Here is a 17070-nt window from a genome sequence, read left to right on the forward strand (position 1 = left end):
CTGACACAGTGCTCTGTTTTGGATTTAGTATGGGAATACTGTTGACAACACACTGATGCATTGGTTGCTAAGTGATGGACCTTACCCTAAGTTATGGACATTACAGTTTCCCAGGCTCTGTCAGTGAGCAGGTGCACAAAAAGCTGGGAGGAAGCATGTCCAGGACAGATGACCTAATCTGGCCAAAGGGATAGTCCAAAGCATAGAACATCATGCCCAGACTATAAACTGAGGGGGCTACCAGGAAGAGAGACTGATCATGGCTTGGGAATGGGTTCGGCATCAGTCAGCAGGCAGTGAGCAACTGTATTGTACCACTTGTTTTTCTTGGGTCTTCTTCCTCTGTGTGTCTGTCTCTCCCCTTTTCTCTTCCTCCCTCCTTTTGTTTGCAATTGCTATTAGTATTAGTATCACTCCTGATTTTCCCCTCCATCCCACTGAGGGTGCAGGAAGGACCTGAGCAGCTGCTGTATGATAGTTAGTCACCAGCTGAGGTTAAACTGTGACAAACAGGGAGATATGGGAATCTTTTTGGTGCTACTGCAGACATTAAAACCTCAATCCAGTGGAAAAAATGCCTAGGATAGAAGCCTGTAAGCCTTAATGTTCATTGTTTTCTAGATATATTGACTAATTTATCACACTGTGCAAACTGCAGTTTCCTTTGCTTCCTGAATATTGTAGGTGTAAAGAAGTGAGAAAACAGACAGCACAATAAATCTGGAAATAACTATCCTAGACAAAACTTATTTTTCAAGCTTTTTTGAAAACCTGGAAGGAGGCTACAGTCTGCATCCTATCCTAACACTATTTGTCAAAATAAATTAGCTGGACTCTAACAAGTTCTGCAGAATGGCCATGAGCCACAGGCTCTGAATTTTCCTCGATTCCAAACCCAGCAACTAACAGCATTAGAGACTAAGCTGCAGCAAAAGGTGTTATTCTCCTTTGGTTATAGTCTTCCATTCGGAACTCACCTACAAACCCAGTGAAACTAAACTTCTTTGAACAGAACAAATTGGTACAGATGTGAGCCCGTATCATTCAGCAGTTCTTTTGCTTCAAAAGAAAGTAGGTTTATTCATAATTAATAGAATTCATTTAGAAAGTAGAACATTTTCAAAGAAGATGGATACTTAGATTAGAAAAAAAAGCAAAGCTGTGAAATGAAGAACTTTTCTTCCCATTTTATAAATGTTTCTCATTTATTAGTAGTAGTAGTATACTCAACAGTTTGTCTGAAGCTGAACATACCATTTCATGCCAGCTTCCAGGATATTGACTAGCTACTGCAATTTCCATATTTAAAAAGATACTGCCTTAATACAAAACTATCAATTCTTTGAGTAAAAAAAGAAATTTTTATGCTTGCAAATAAACCCAAAATACCTTAAAGACAATTTCACCATGTGCTATAATGCAAGATTTATTCAATTGTCAAAGAAAAACAGACTTACCAAAGATAAATATCAAGAAGAAACTCTGAGCTTGCTATGTACTACGAATATCAACTAAATATTCATACCATTTCTGTACTTTATTTCAGATAGATTTTTATTTTATACAACTTCAGTACTTTATTTCAGATAGATTTTTATTTTATAGTATATTTTTACACTTTAGATGGTGTCAGAGACTGAATGTTATAATTTATGGCTTAAATGTCTCCATGAAGGACTTTTGCCTATTATAGCAAAACTGTATTACAAAAGCTGTAGAGAAGACCACCATACCCTGAATAGGCCTTCTGACTGAGGCCCTGAACTACTCGTTGATGGAGATAAGATAGTGACACAGGTCTGGGCTGGGTGGAGAAGAATGCATTCACAGAGGGATCAAGCTTAGCACCTTCTGGGTGGAGACCACAGCCCCGGGGCTATCAGCTTCCAGGCTCGCACAGACCCTCACACCAAAGGGTGTGGGGGAGGAGAGGCTTTGGGTGCGTGGTGAAAAAGCATCTGGTCAGAGGTAGTGAACGCCCATCCCCCACTGTGCAGAGGAGCCCAGCTGCAGGAGCCCCTTCACCCCAGGAAAAGCCACATCCACATGAAGGCCAGCTGAAGGGGTGTCATGGCCCTTCAAAGGACCCTCCCAAGGGGTCCCTAGACCCTGCACCAGAGCACTGCAGCATGATGCAGCAGATCCACAGTGTTGCAAGGGACAGTGTCAAACTGGCCCCCTGCAAGGGAGGCACCTGGGCGTTCCCACCTGGCCCAGACGTATATTAAATCCACTGGATTCTATACTTTTTTGGCGCGTGGCAGCAGCGGGGGACCATCACCACCAAGAAGACCAGATGGAGGGGAGCAACGAGACATCGTTGGGACCCCTGGAAGGGAGATGTGTTTCTACCTAACCCCTATCACTCCCTCTCCCCCCACCCCCCATGCACACTTTATTTCTTTCCTTCTTTCTTATATCTTTCTTTCTCTCTCTTTGCCTCTTTTACTATTAAATAAAATATATCAGTTTTTTGGCACCAACATCTAACCTCCATTGGTTTTAATAATGGTTTTTTGGGTGTATTTCGAACCTTTCTGGGTCCAATTTGTTTTATTCACAGAGACTTAGTTTCCTTTGGCCTGCTGTGTTAAACCGGTTTGTAACAGTGCTATGCTCAATAATTTTATGTTCAGTAACACCAATACCACCCATAAACCTCGAAAAATGCTTTGAAAATACGTGTTTCCACATTTATTAACTATAGCTATCTATTAACTATATCTATTTCCTAAACATAATATTTGGAATTCAGCGAACCTTTGAATTTTGATTCATACATCTGATCCCTGATTTTTCCCTTACTGATTTTATTGATATTTCAATAATTTAAGGAGTCTTCTCCCTCTTTTTTTTTTTTTTTTTTTGTACAAGCATTAACTCAACTATCCTGGGTTTGCCCTTCTCTATTGATCCTGTTACAAGTTACAACCTGAAAGCATCATCCAAATTCTAACACATGACAAGTAATAAATGAGAAAAATGATCTCGTTCGGCTTATTAATTTTGAGGGCATTCAGAATTTATCAAACAGCACACTATGCTGATTTGGGTTAATGGTCTTTTTCTTACTATTTCTACTACTTGGAAAAAAATGCTAAACCCTATCAAACCCTAACCAGAAAATATTTTCCTCAGCTCCAGTGCATCAAAAACAACTAATCCACATGCTTTTTTCCTCCCCCCCCCGCCCAGGCCAAAAGAATAATAACCTCACTGCTGTTTCTACTTAATATGCTTAAGGATCTCATTTATAATCAGTACTAGAACATAGCTGCTTTATAATCATCATACTACCTGGAAATTGCAGGAACTTTCTGCTCTTTAAAATTTAATTTATGCACAATTTCTCTCATTAGTGATATGTGGGAGAGTACAAACTTCCTTGAAAAAATTAATCATTGGATTACCCACCAGTTTTTCAGTTTGCATACTAGCTAATATTACACTAAAGAGAAAAGAATTTAAATTGTTAGCTGACCACACCTGCCATTTTTTTTCTGAGGAAAATGACCCCTAATAGGTGTGACTATATAATTTCAGGTAAATGCTAAACATTGCCTGTCCAGGTTATGGCATTTTGTGGCTAGATCCAACATTGGTCCTTCAGTATGTACATGTGAGGTGCCTGCCACTAGAGCAGAGTTCAGACCATTTGAGGGTAAGGGCACTTAGAGAGGGAGGGAGTCCTGTGTCTGAGTCCGTGATGCCCAGGGTTATTTTTGTGGATTTTTTAACAGATGGTCATTTATGTAAGATGAATAACAGTCAAAATACTCTGGAACTACAACCCAGGACTGCCTCTTTCTAAGAGGTTGTCCTGAATGTTAGCTACACCAGCAGTATCCTTGAAAAATAGCAGCTCTTTGTGACCCATGAGATCCACAGCATTCGGCCCTCTTCCCTTCCTCTCTCCACACGTCAGCTGCTATTGCTGTCTGTGTCTGGGAAAACATACACTTATGCTGTCCTAAAGATAGAAACTGTGTCCTGAGTTAACGTGGTAACCACCGGACTCTGATCTAACTTTGCAGTTGTGCTGTTTTGCGTAAGAGGTTGGGTTAGATGGCCTCTAGAGGTCTCTTCCACACTACGTTTTTGCATGGGTCTAAGGTTACATGAAGGAGGGACTGTGACTTCTTTCATAGCTGTTTTAAGGCAACTATAACTGCATGTGTGAAAGCTATTATTCCAGACTGTGCATGCCAAATGCATCAGAGGATTCTCACAGTTCTCTGGATCTTAATGGGGCTTGACTTGCAGTTCATGGTGAGACTGTACTGGTGGGCGTCAAAACTGTTGGTTTCAGCAGAGTAACCTACGAAGTTTAGAAACTTCCAAGGTCAATCCACCATGAAGTGGATGTTTATAGCTCTAGACCAGAGAAATGAGGCTTGCCTAAATGCTGCTTGCATGATTTCAATCAGCTTTACTCGCTTTGTAGAGTATTGGTTCTTACACGCAACTCCTTATTTTCAGAACAAATTACAATGCAGTCTGAAAGCCTATTTTCTCCCACTTCTTAGCATCAGAAGAGGAATGATGTTTTGGCAAATGTTCTAATATTAACAAAGGTCAGCATCAAGGCAGTAAAACCAAAGAGATCACAAAACATTGATTACTCAAAAGTGTAATTCATAGAAGATAGTGGATACTTTTCCCCAACTCAGCAAAATCAGGTAATCCCCTTTTCAGAAGAGTAGATCTTGAGGGAAGGACATGGACTAATTAAGGATGCATCCAGGTTGCCTGTTGCAAAGCAGCTGGGCTTTCTGACTGCTCCATTTCTACCATATGTTGTGAAATCTTCTCAAAACACTGCAGCAGTTCAGACGCCTGAGCCTATTCTGCTGTCACAAAAAGAAGAGGCTCTACTCTAAGGAAGGAATATTTTATCTTTCACAATTGTTATGAATCTTATTTTTATTACTTGGTGCAACACTAAATAATTATAATGAAAATACTATGTTTTCTTCTGAAACTGATCAAAACAGTGGGCTTTATTTTCTGCTTCCATGCATTTGGAATAACTATTTGCTCTGGTGCAAAAGATACTACTTTCCAGTTGTGGTGACACCTTTGCGCAGGTCACAGGTCACCTTTGCACAGTGACCACACTGGGACTGAAGTATTTTTATTAGTTTTCACCACGGTTTCTTTGCTTTTCTTTGTTTCATAGAGTGTGTCACACCTTCTAAATGACAATGAAATTACACACATTTATAGTATTTCTGTAATTACATCTATAGTAATTACAAAGTCTAATTATATAAAGACAATAAAAGATGAAATTTTATTGCATGAGGGTGCTAAGCATTATTGTAAAGAAAGGGAATGATTCCTGTATAAACTATGTCAATTGACAAATAACAGGAAAAAGAAGATTCTCACTTCAGAGTAAATTTAAACTTTCCGTACATTAACTAGGAAATGTTGGCTCTGCTTACCCCCTCATTTCACTATTATATATATAATCTTGCTGCGTAATTGGAAGATATCAAAATTGTTTCCTCTGTATTCAGAATTTCCTACTTTATGCAGAATGCAAAATGAACAGCCTTGAAATGTTATGTGTATGTGAGTTATTGCAGGATGTAAACAGCACAGTGTGTCAGCTGAATCAGACTGCTGAAAACGTATAGATAGATAATTTGGTTTATTTTTAGGTCTTATATTGCCCCTCTCTGTCCTAGATGCTGGTAGTTTTCTTTAGCCTGAAAACCTGAAGGTCAGTTTGAAGTTATGATCATATAATAGTTCTTTTTATATCAACAGCATTATTGGCCTTGGGAGAATATGGTTACTTATTTCTTAATCTTTTGGGGAACTAAATAGAGGCTGGCCAGATTACAAAAACATGCAGTGGAACTACAAGGTCTATCACTTCATACATGAACACTACCCTCCCCCCCACCTTGTCTCCCCCCCTTCACTGGCAGCTCTATTTTCAGAAGATGTGTGGGTGTTCGGCATGTCTGCAAATCAGATCACAATATTCTGTGTAGCCTGTCAAGGTATATATTTATCATTTCATCAGCCATATGACCAGTTTGGGTATATATATGTTTCCTAGAGGTGGGCAGATAATGAAACTGTTTTGAAAACTATTATAACAAGAAGTTTAAAGATCATAGAGTTTTACCTTCCTGTAAGTCATTTATTGAGATAAATCATGAACAACAGAAACAACAGATACATATTGTGTATTACATATTCCTTCAGACTGATGAATTTCAAGGAGATAAATAATCTCTGAACACTAGTGATCGAAAGCAACAAAGCAGTTTTTCTTAAGCAACAAAATAAAGAGACCAGTAATTTATACTTTTATTAACTGGAACAGTTATTTGTTGACAGTATTAAGTTATGGGCATTCCAGAATTCTCTCTTTTCTTTAAAAATAAGCACAGATACTGACTATTCTAGTCTTCATGAGTCTGTTTACAACAGAGTTCACAACTTTGCAGCTGTACATCAGTGGAAACTGGATGTGTAAGAAGCTTTACAATAAATCAGTATTTATACAAAAGATAAAATAGTTCCTGCTGTGTCTTTGCACATTGCAATTTTAAGGCCAGAAGTTCCCTTTATGAGTTCATAAAAAATGTTAAGGGACAGATGGCAGACTTTTGCCCTACTGCCTTCTTTAATAAAAGTCTACTTTTTGTGCCTCTAGGAAGACTTGTCTCCTTCTAACAATCAGTGTCAGGACCCCAACTGAACCTGTCAGTACAAAAGAGTGCAGAAATTGCACTATCCCCCTGAACAGACTGTAAAAAAGAAATAATGGAAGAAAGTAAGTTGAGATTCTTCTAGAAGAGAGTGACATTAACACCTCTGGAAATTATAACGAAAAACATTTTAAAAAACAATTTTTTCTAAAGTGGAATGGAAATGTGAATTTAATGACAAATATCTGCACTGGAATATAACAATGCCAGTTTATCAATCAGGGCTATCTAGCAGCTACTACTGGCTAATGCTCTGAGTAAAAGTCAATATTATGCAGAAACAAGCATCCCGAAGATGTTATGCTTCTTGGCATTACACAAGGAGTTATGATCAGTGAAGCCCGAGGTGAAAATCCAGGCAAAGCAGTCAGGGAGTCTACTTATTCAGGACCATCACATGTGCACCTCTTCACCGCAAGCTATACCTTAAGGCCATTCTCATCTCTACCTAATGTCCTGAACACTCCTGTTAAGTGGTAAAACAGTATTGGAAGGTTCCTTGCAGTAGAATTCCTTGCAGTAGAATTTATAACCCAGATTTTTCACTCAAAGTATAAACCACTGTCCCGCAGCATCTTCCGTTTCTTCTGAAATTGTTTTCTAAACTTTATTCTACTTTCTATTTCTAACTTATTCCACTAAAATCTTTCTACTGAAGTATCTTACTCCTCTTTAAATGCTTTCTCAAAGTGCATCACTTCCTCTAAACACAGTGGCCATGACTCTTTTATTTATTTTATTCATTATTCTTCGTCTGCCCTCTGAAGGTGGCTAGGTGCCACCCTTTCCTTTTTCAGTCTTCAAGACCTGAATTACCTCTCCAGCTTGTGGATATTAAAGAAGTTACAGCTGTTGTCTTTGGAAAGAACTTGTTGCATCCTGTGATGCTGTACTTGGTTTGATATTACTGATAAATGAGAGAGAATCCAGAGTGCAGTGATCCAACAGGGAAGCTCACTGATACTTTCATGTGGTGCGTACCAGAGTCTCTGTATTTTGAGTTGCACAGTGAGGAGTAATAGTAGTGGAATTGTCAGATTATAACAGCAGGATCAAATTTCTCAGCAAAACTGAGGAAAGGGAGAAAGATAGACAGTAAGGACTACAAAGGGAGAGATGTATGTATGTATGTTTGAATGGTAAAATATGTGGCTGGGAGAAGCCTTTTATGTCATCAAGTCCTGCAGTCCCAGAAAATACAGCATGTTATGTATCCTTTCACTACATTTCTCAGGCTCTTTCTAGTAACACTTAGAATTCCTGCCCTACTTCTTTTATTAGAAGGCTGTTTCAGAATGTCACAACTCTGATTAAGGGTGACCTTTAAATTTACCATGGCTGTTTTATACTCATTTGCTCTTTCACTGATATTGCCCCATAGATTAAATAGGTCATATTGCTTTCTGTGTATTTTTGATACTGTTTGACAGATTTCCTTATCAGAGGCTGTGCCAGCATGAACATATCCTAACTACCTCATCTAACATTTCCACCATATTCTATTCTCAACACTGTGTTCAAACCTTCCAAGCCCACTTTTGCACTATTCTTCAGATACATAATGGATCCATGGCCTAGGAAAAGATTTACAAAGAAATTTATAGCCAGACATGCAGCGAAACCTTCAAAGAGCTGACTCTTACGAAATATAGTGAAATCACTGGGAATAGAAACATAAACAGAACTCAAACTAGCCACTTTTATCTTCTAAATGTCTATTTTTCATCTAATTCATGAATCACTAGTTAACTAGATCCCTGATCATCATAATACCATAGACCTACATTTATTTATACCTCCTAGGAGTTTCTACTCATACCTAATTCTAGAATTTAGGATGTAGCAGCAACTAAAAACATTGACAAGTGAACGTAATAGCATAAAAAGCAGCAGCTTCAGGGAACTATTTCCAATTATAATGAATGATATGACATCAAAGTTTGCTATGCAAATTGTGCTCTGCACAATGGTTGAGATCATTCTAGAAAAGGACATAAACCAATGTCAAATTAAATTGGAAGGCCCTTGTGAAGTGTAAAGATTTATAGAGCATTTCAAATTTAATTTTGAATTTAGTTGGTATCAATTTTCCTGGAAAGACTAGCTGATCCATGCCCCTTCCATTGCAGTTTTCATAAAATCTAAATTATATGGAGAATAAACATAGATTTAAAAAATAATTTCTGCCCCCCTTCTACCCCTAACAGTGTCATTAGTATATAGAAACTCATCACTCTGGCACTAATTAGCCAGTCAGAATTAAAAAAATAAACCCCACAACAAAAACAAAGAAAAAAACAAGCCCCAAAGACCTACCTTGCCTCGTGCTTATATAACTTATAAAAATTAGGTTTTTTTAATGTAACTTGACTTTTTGCCATATTATCTGTGAAAAGATTTCTATGTATAACTACTATGAATAATTTAAAACATATCAAAATGGGTCCAGAAGAGATTATATCTTTCAAAACTGACCAGAGAAGAAAGGACAATGGTTGCAGATTCAAGTTAGCTATTATAGGCAAAATATATGAAAGATAAAAATCCAATTACTTTTTAGGCACTAACTGATCTCAAAATAGAGATGATAGAACTTTTATCCCTATTTCTCTAGGACGGTGTAAAATACATTCCTTTTTATATCTGTCAAAGGGAGTAGGAGCATGGACAAAATCTTTCATAGCACCAGTGTAGAGAAGCTGCAGTCTGATCTATAGAAGGTGGGTCAGCACTTGGGGACATGGTTTAGTTGTGGACTTGTCAGTGCTGGGTTAATGGCTGGACTTGATGATCTTAAATTCTATCATTCTGTGACTAATTCAAAAGCTGCTCTTGGCAAGATCTTCCTTATAGAATATTTATCTGCATTTTACTACAAAGAACTTCTTACCTCTTTCAGTCTGTCTGAGCATTTAAGGGCCAACCCTCTGCTTACTAACCCTATAAAAGTTATTTGGGATACTGTCATCTCTTGATATTTTTTTTCAGTATGTTGCACATTGCTAGCCCAGTCACTCTCCATATGAGACTATAACACAAATATAATAATACTGAAATCAGCTGAAAAGTTCTGTTGACTTCAGAGGGCACTGCATGTGTGTTAGAGTGAAGAAATATGCTATCTTAAATTATTTTCTTTTTTTTTCAGTTATATGCCTTGTTCACAAGATATATCATACATCCAGTCCAAAGGTATCTGCTTTTCATTTTGACAGCCTTTTTGATGCACAGATGTAGAAAAGATACCTACAAGAAAAAGTATTATGGAAAGCCAAAGAACTCGAACAGAAATTATGAGATGTAATTATGATACAGCGGCACAATCAACTACCATTTGTTATCATGTTGTGCCTTACACTAATCAGCAATTCATAATGCTGAGAACAAATTAAGAAGAATGAAACTACCATTTACGAATGACAGGAATCACTGAAATTAATGATCTTATTTGGGACACCTGGTGCACACTACATTTCTTTCCCAATAAAAAATAGAGAGCTGAAAAGTTTTGTTTGTTAGCAGTATCATCTAATGTTGTAGACTACCTCATAAGCAACTGAATTGGAGGTAATTTAGTAATGTCTTCAAATTATCCTGGAGATAGCCAAATCACTCATTAAAAGAGTAGCAAACTATTGAATACACTGAAAAAAATTGAAAATGTACTAAAGTAATGTGTATTACCTTACCTGTGTAACCTTCTCTGTTACATTGTGCGTTCGGTCTTTCACCTTAGGTGCAATAATTGCTTTCTCTGAAGAAGGAGGAGATGAAGATTTTTTTTCACTTTTGATATCTGAAAAGTTCAGTGTGAGTTGAGGGATTTTGTTGATTGTACTGTATTTGTTGAGATTTGAATCCGATGTGGATCCCAACAGACTTGACTTGATATGATTAAAAGGCCCTGAAAAATCAGAACACACATTTATTATCTGAGAAATGCAGAGAAATAAATTATCATTAATATTTAGGTGGGATATGTTAAAAGGGTCGTTAAAAATGATTTTTCTGTATACTAATTGTTAATAATAAAAATTATCTACATTTTAAAAATAACTTTATTGCTAATAAGATTCAAATCTAATATTGGCTATAAATATGACATTTCCTTTACAGGTAGCCCTCAATATTTTTTATAAAATCAATGGATTCCAAATTGCATAATGCATCTATCCTTACTTGTTTTCATGTTACTGGGAATGCTGGTGTGCTCTTATTGTAATTCTGGCTGAATATAAAGACTATATGCTCATTTGTTTATAAGAGTGGAAATAGAACACATGATTATATGAGTGCCTGGAATTAGCAAAGGCTCTATTATCACATCCCTATGTTGCTCATGCTCACATGATAATTCAAAGAAACTGGAAAATTGAGTAGAATTACTCACAAAATATGTTTCTTCAATTGTCATTGCTAACAAAATATTGGAAACTATAGGGATACTCATAGGTAGAATATTAATGGAGTATAAATAGACTTTTTATACTATTTTAGTGCATCATGATAAAAAATATGAAGTTTGCATACTTCATGAGGTACATATGCTTTATAAATATTCTTTTCATTATTGGACAGAGTTTTTTTAACAAGAAAGCAATATAAATGATAAGAATACTTGTTTTGTACTGTCATCATAAGGTTCATTGGGAAGCCAAAAGTATTCATTGCAAGAAAAAGTTGCTTTTGAGAACAATACTGGAAAAAAGAACTATAAAGGTGTTTAGAATGAGAGATAAATCCACTTAGGGATTTAAGAAAAAACCCAGGTCTTGCAGTCAGTAACAATATACCTAAAGTGTGGGGTTGAAGGGTATTTCTCAGATTTACATGAGAACCTTACTGCATCTTAATTCTATTAAGGGCAACAATGTGATGCTTTTCTCTTGTACTGCTTTTTGAGGTTTTCTTTTGTCTTCCTGGGAGGAGAACAAGAATGTGTATGTTGATTCTGGAACAGGCAATGGAATAGGATTAAGCCTATGGGGTAAATCGCAAAGTCAGCACTGATTTTATTTGCAATGTGTGAATGAATGAAATTCAAATCAACCAGCTGCCTGCCTGGGGATGGCTGTGGGGAAATGCATTAGGCTGTGCTGATTTTTTTTTTTTTTTTGGCAAAATTCTTGAAGTGAGGGCTGATTTTCCATCACACCTGGCTTCAAATGCTTGCTGAAGCAGATGTTTAATTTTCTTTCTAAGCTTATAGAGATTTTTACATGTTTTCTCTCTCCTAAACTCTTGCTAATTGTATGTTAATCTTGGCCAGAGATAGAAAATCTCTATCACTCCATTTCAAATTTTGCCACTGCACAGAAAGGAATTTAAGAGACAAGGGAGTGCATGATACTCTAGACTAAAAGTTTGGGTGCAAACCAGAATTTGTGCATGAGTTCTCTAAAAATTAAACTGCAAACCAGTTCTTTTTCTCCTAGTGTATTTTTTATTGCACAGCTTCATGGGAAAAGGGAAGAAAGCACTACCTTTCACCTGCAAGGAATGGTAAAAAGCTTGGTACTGAGGACACCACCAAGGGATTGTGATACTATACTCAAATGCCTTTTGGCCCAGGTGGGACCTGAATCTATCTTTCACATCACCTGCATGAGTCTACTAAAAATTAGTGTTCAAAATATATCAGGGCTCACAATCTCCTCACAAATAAGTGAAGTGACTAATCTGGCTGGAGTGTGCTACGTTCATATGGTCAGACCGCAGTTTTTCTGCCCTGCTTCCCTATTAGTTGTAGCAATAGTGTCTGAGTATTGAATTAGTTTAGATGTAAGCAGGATATCAAGTTGGAATCATTTGTCAGATGAACAAGATTCTTGATACCTTAGGAATTCAAAGGTAAGAGGAAATAAAGATATCTTAGGCAAATCTGGGATTAGATAGGAGGCAAGAATTTGTTTTATTAGTAACTTTATAGATGCTTAAATTGCACTGAACTTTTGGTTTCAGGGATTTACATGTTTTACTGCTTCAGTTCCAAAGGGGATTATGCTCTCTTTTGCCACCTAATACTCATGTCCTAGAGCATGATATTAGGCTTAGTTCATTGCACATGAGAATAAAACCTCGCTTCTTTTCCCCCACCTTCTTTTGCTTTAGAAAGTGGTGAAAGGTATAATTGACAATGGTAATTGATTGAAAGACAGTATTAGCTTAAGTACAGCCCACGCTGACAAAAATTGAGTTGATACTGGACAGCGAGTGGACTGTGTCAGAGCAGGAAGCAGAAAAAGAGGGCCATAACAAATCACAATCACAATTGACACTAATTGGCACCCTGATTGACAGTTTCAACAGAGAGGCAAAGAATTGAATAAGCAGGGAGAATGACTTGCTTCTGCCTAGCCTAAAAAAGGAGAATCTTTCGGGTTAAGTTTGAGCTCCCCATTCGTATGGTAGGATTTCATTGTCCTTGCTTACACAATGCATTGAGAAATGATTTCACTCTCCTGAGCTCCCAATTCATCATCTTCCACCAGCAGTAAATACATTTATAAACGTTATTGTATAGCACAGAAACTGCGTGTTTTTCCCCCAAGATTTTGCCAACATACACATGAAGCAAACGGAATGATTTTGTAGTCCACAAATTGCTTTACAGAATCTAGGTCATGCACTGCATGCAGTTTAGAGAGATTTTACCAGGTACACACACTTTTTGCATCATGCATGAAGTCACAAACCAGTTTTCCCACAGATAGAAATATGGCAGTTAAAACTGAACACTTCAGTAAGTGATCTTCAGAAATGGAGGAAGTAATTTATGGATTATGTTCAAATTGTTTCTAAAAGATGTATCTCAGTGCTGGTGAAAAGAAATAGTTTTGTAATTGCACTACATATTATTTAAACATGAAATTGGCAATGAAGTTCATGCATGCACATTTTGATGCTACAGGAAGCTTGAAACCATACCCCCTGCCATCCAGGAACGTGAAACTAGTTTTAAAGAGACAAAAGAGGAATAAGTGAAGATACTTCCATAAGGGTCCTGATTATCAGTTATTTAATTTTTGAGAGAGTTAACCGAAAACTAAGCACCTTGTAACAGTCATTTGCTAATATCCCCATACAATCATATATCCTTTTATGGGTAAAACTCCTGGTAGCTTCAACAGAAGTTTTGACTGCTTAAGGACAATAGCACTGAGTTAAGTAACTGTGATATGTTCTACCTCCCTCCCTTCCTTTTTTGAGTTAACAGATAATCAAGTCAAAAGGCTGTTTAACTATGCCTTCACTATTTCCAGTGATTCATAGTTAGTGCATTGAGACAAGAGTTACAAACTGCATGTTTAACAAATATAATTTATGTAATGCACCTAGCCCTAAAGATGTCAACATGAGAATGTTGCATTTGAACATTTCATACAGCAGGCAAAGTAACATGCCAAAAAGTGTGGCTGATTGAAACACTGGAAGGTACAGTGTAGATGTATACTTTACCTTTGACATTGCGACCATTGTCTGGTTTTCAGCATAATAAAAGTGAAGAAAAAGAGAAAAAAAGACAACTAAAATCTACACCAGAAAAAGCAGAAAATACATCTTCAAAGTGTGCATGGTTTGAATTGAAATATTGTTGCACTTCCTTGATTGTATTATGTAGACTTTAAGTGAAGATGAAGTCACTTTGACAATTGAGATAATATGTAAAAGTGTTTGGAGTAGATCATCCGGCAGTACAACTGGCTTTAGCTAACTTGCCTCAACAGAAACATGATAAAATTGTTTCTCCACAAGTCTGGCACTGGGTTGGAGGATGAAAGTGCCAAGAAGAGGCAATTAGTCCCACATAATTAAGAGAAGCTGAGACACAGAGCTGAAGTGCAGGGTGGCTGCATGGGGTGTGGGGCTGCACAGGAGGCCCAGCACAGACCCCCAGGCCCCATGCCTGCCTAGACTCACGTGAGAAAAAGCTTTTAACATGGCAGCAAGCTAAGCAATGCCCTTCTGAGTAAGTGCTGGAGAAAGATATACCTTAAACCTTTCTTCAGGTCTTAGGTGCCTTTCCGCAAGGAAGCAGTGGCAGAGCTTTCTGTCCTCACAGGCACACCTGGCCCTGAATCCTCTCATGACATCAAACCTTTTCAGGGAGAATATTATTATTGCTGTTGTTATTATTATTTTAAAGAAGCTGCACAGGTGCAGAGGTAAAAACCACGCTGGTTCACGTGGTAATGATGTGATCCCCAAACCATCGGCCCCTTGTGTCGTGCCCCTGCGCGGCCGGCTCTGAGGGGTGTGAGGTGGGTCTGGCAGGCAATGGGGCCTTGCTCCTGGTGTCAATACCCACTGTGACCAGTTTACCAGCTTTCAAAGGTGCTTTGGGCTCACACAGACATTCACCTGTGTTGTGCCGGGCTGACAGGCCACCTCCGAGGCTGAGGCGTTCGTGGCCTGGCTGTCTGACAGCAGCCCTGTCCCTGTGGAGAGTGGTCAGCCCTGCTCTGGACAGAGGCCGTGGCGGTGCTGGGCCTCGTCACACCTGCTGCCTCGCTGGCTTCTCCGCAGCTTCCTGAGCACTGAGGAGCACAGCGCATCAAGCTGGGCCCTCTGGACCCAGGGTGTGGAAGAGTGTTAATTCCTCCCAGACCAATACCTTCCTGTACCAGGCATCTGTAGCAGTACTGGAGATTAGGCTGAGTTAGGCTCAAAAGTCTGCTGCTGTTTCAGAAGGCAGCAGCAATCTTGCTGAGTCCACTTTCTGAAGACAATAAGATTTCTGAAGAGTCCCTGTGGACTTGTACCTGCCTGCAAAATCTGGATTGCTGGTGTTTCAGGTGAGGCTAGCTTGGCTGCATTTTGGGTGGTGAGTGTAAGACAGTTCCTGCCCTATTGTTTTTGCTGTCATATAGGAATATTTAGAATAGAATTTGAACCAGTACACTCAAATGAATTTAAAATCCTAAGCTGTCATTTTTACTGTAATATCTTTTGGCATATAGTGGGCACAGTGAAAATAATCTTAAAGTGATAGGCAACGAGGCTACGTAAATTAATTTAACACATGAAATAATTTCTATTCTCAATTGCATTATCTTAAAATTTGACTGCGGGTAAATTACTGTAGTTAGTATGAAGCTAAATAATGTTATTCTCTTCCTTCAGAATTCTGCTTTACTGATTCAATTAATATTATTTGAACTGGAAAGGATAGGAAAAAATTGAATCCTGACTTTCATTTTCAGATAGAGTAGTAGTTTTTGAATGATTTAAGAAAACTCAAAATAAAAATGGAATGGGAAAATATGTTAAACCCTGCGTTTCCTTTGGTAATAGTTCAGCCCTTTGGGACTGTGGTTTACTTTTACTTGTTGCACTTAGGGCTTTGCATTCTCCCTGTTCAGAATCTACAAGCCCAGAAAAGATGATTTAAGCGGAATCTTGGTTGCCTAACTTGCATGGAATATTTTTTAGGAATAATAGGGTTTTATGGTTCACTGTTGAATAAGGCAATTTGGACTTGCTGGATAAATTTAAACATCTTTTCAGCATAAGGTGCCCAATTCTAACATGATTGTAAGCAGATGGCATCAAGGATGGTTACTAATTCTAATGCCTTTCTGAGAGCCATTCTCTCTTCTGCTGAGTTTTTCTAGAATGCTGTGTATGATATAAACTTAGGGCCTGATTCTCTACTAGTTTGTAGTTTATACCGACTGAAAATTGAGTAAGAGTGTTTCGTCTATTTGTAAATGATCACATCATGTGAGAGGCCATAGGAATTCAACTGGATTACTGACTCCTCATAGTAAAATTTATTTTCCTTACTACTTAATGTTTGAAAAATGTTTTTCCATAAAATGGGGATAAAATTTTCTGCTCATCCATTCAGCAAGTATTAAATTATGCGGTGATTTCTGCATCAGGTTTGAACCACTGTAATCAAAGACACTTAATGTTCAAACTGATTTTTACACATTTCATATATATATATAACTGGATGAAGAATGATCATTTGGGAAGTACTATAATGAAAAATGTTCTGAAAATAGAAATTGAAAAACCAGATATATTAACATGTATTTCCTGTGAAAGATGAGTTTAAATACATGGGGAAGTTTAAATCAAGATAAAGCTTATGCAATAGGTCCAAAGGACATGCCGCAGTTCAATCTTGGAGGTTTTTGCCTCCTGATTTTGACATCTTGGCTTACTGTGAACATGAACTATACAAAATGGTATGGTTTAGGATGGATTTAATTGAATTTTCAGGTTCATTTGAATTGAAAAAAAATCATGGTCCAAAAGAAACAGAAATGAAAAAAAGTACTTACATATTATATTTAATACAGGCAGAGTGATTGGAAGGAATGATCAGTTT

The 17070-nt window shown here is 37.7% G+C and overlaps 1 protein-coding gene across 4 annotated transcripts in view; it reads right to left on the reverse strand.

The window, feature by feature from the left end:
- KCNH7 (potassium voltage-gated channel subfamily H member 7) overlaps positions 1-17070 on the reverse strand; it is a 218502-nt gene that overhangs the window by 54769 nt on the left and 146663 nt on the right. For 3 of the 4 annotated variants that reach the window (XM_039554788.1, XM_039554790.1, XM_039554791.1), the window contains 2 exons: positions 13659-13682; positions 10421-10635 (listed from right to left, as the gene is read on the reverse strand). In XM_039554788.1, coding sequence (XP_039410722.1) covers positions 10421-10635; positions 13659-13682 — 239 coding nt within the window. The remainder of the gene's footprint in view (positions 1-10420; positions 10636-13658; positions 13683-17070) is intronic. The other variant, XM_039554789.1, reaches the window with a different exon arrangement.

The sequence above is a fragment of the Corvus cornix genome, chromosome 7, assembly GCF_000738735.6.
Source record: "Corvus cornix cornix isolate S_Up_H32 chromosome 7, ASM73873v5, whole genome shotgun sequence".
Taxonomy (NCBI): domain Eukaryota; kingdom Metazoa; phylum Chordata; class Aves; order Passeriformes; family Corvidae; genus Corvus; species Corvus cornix.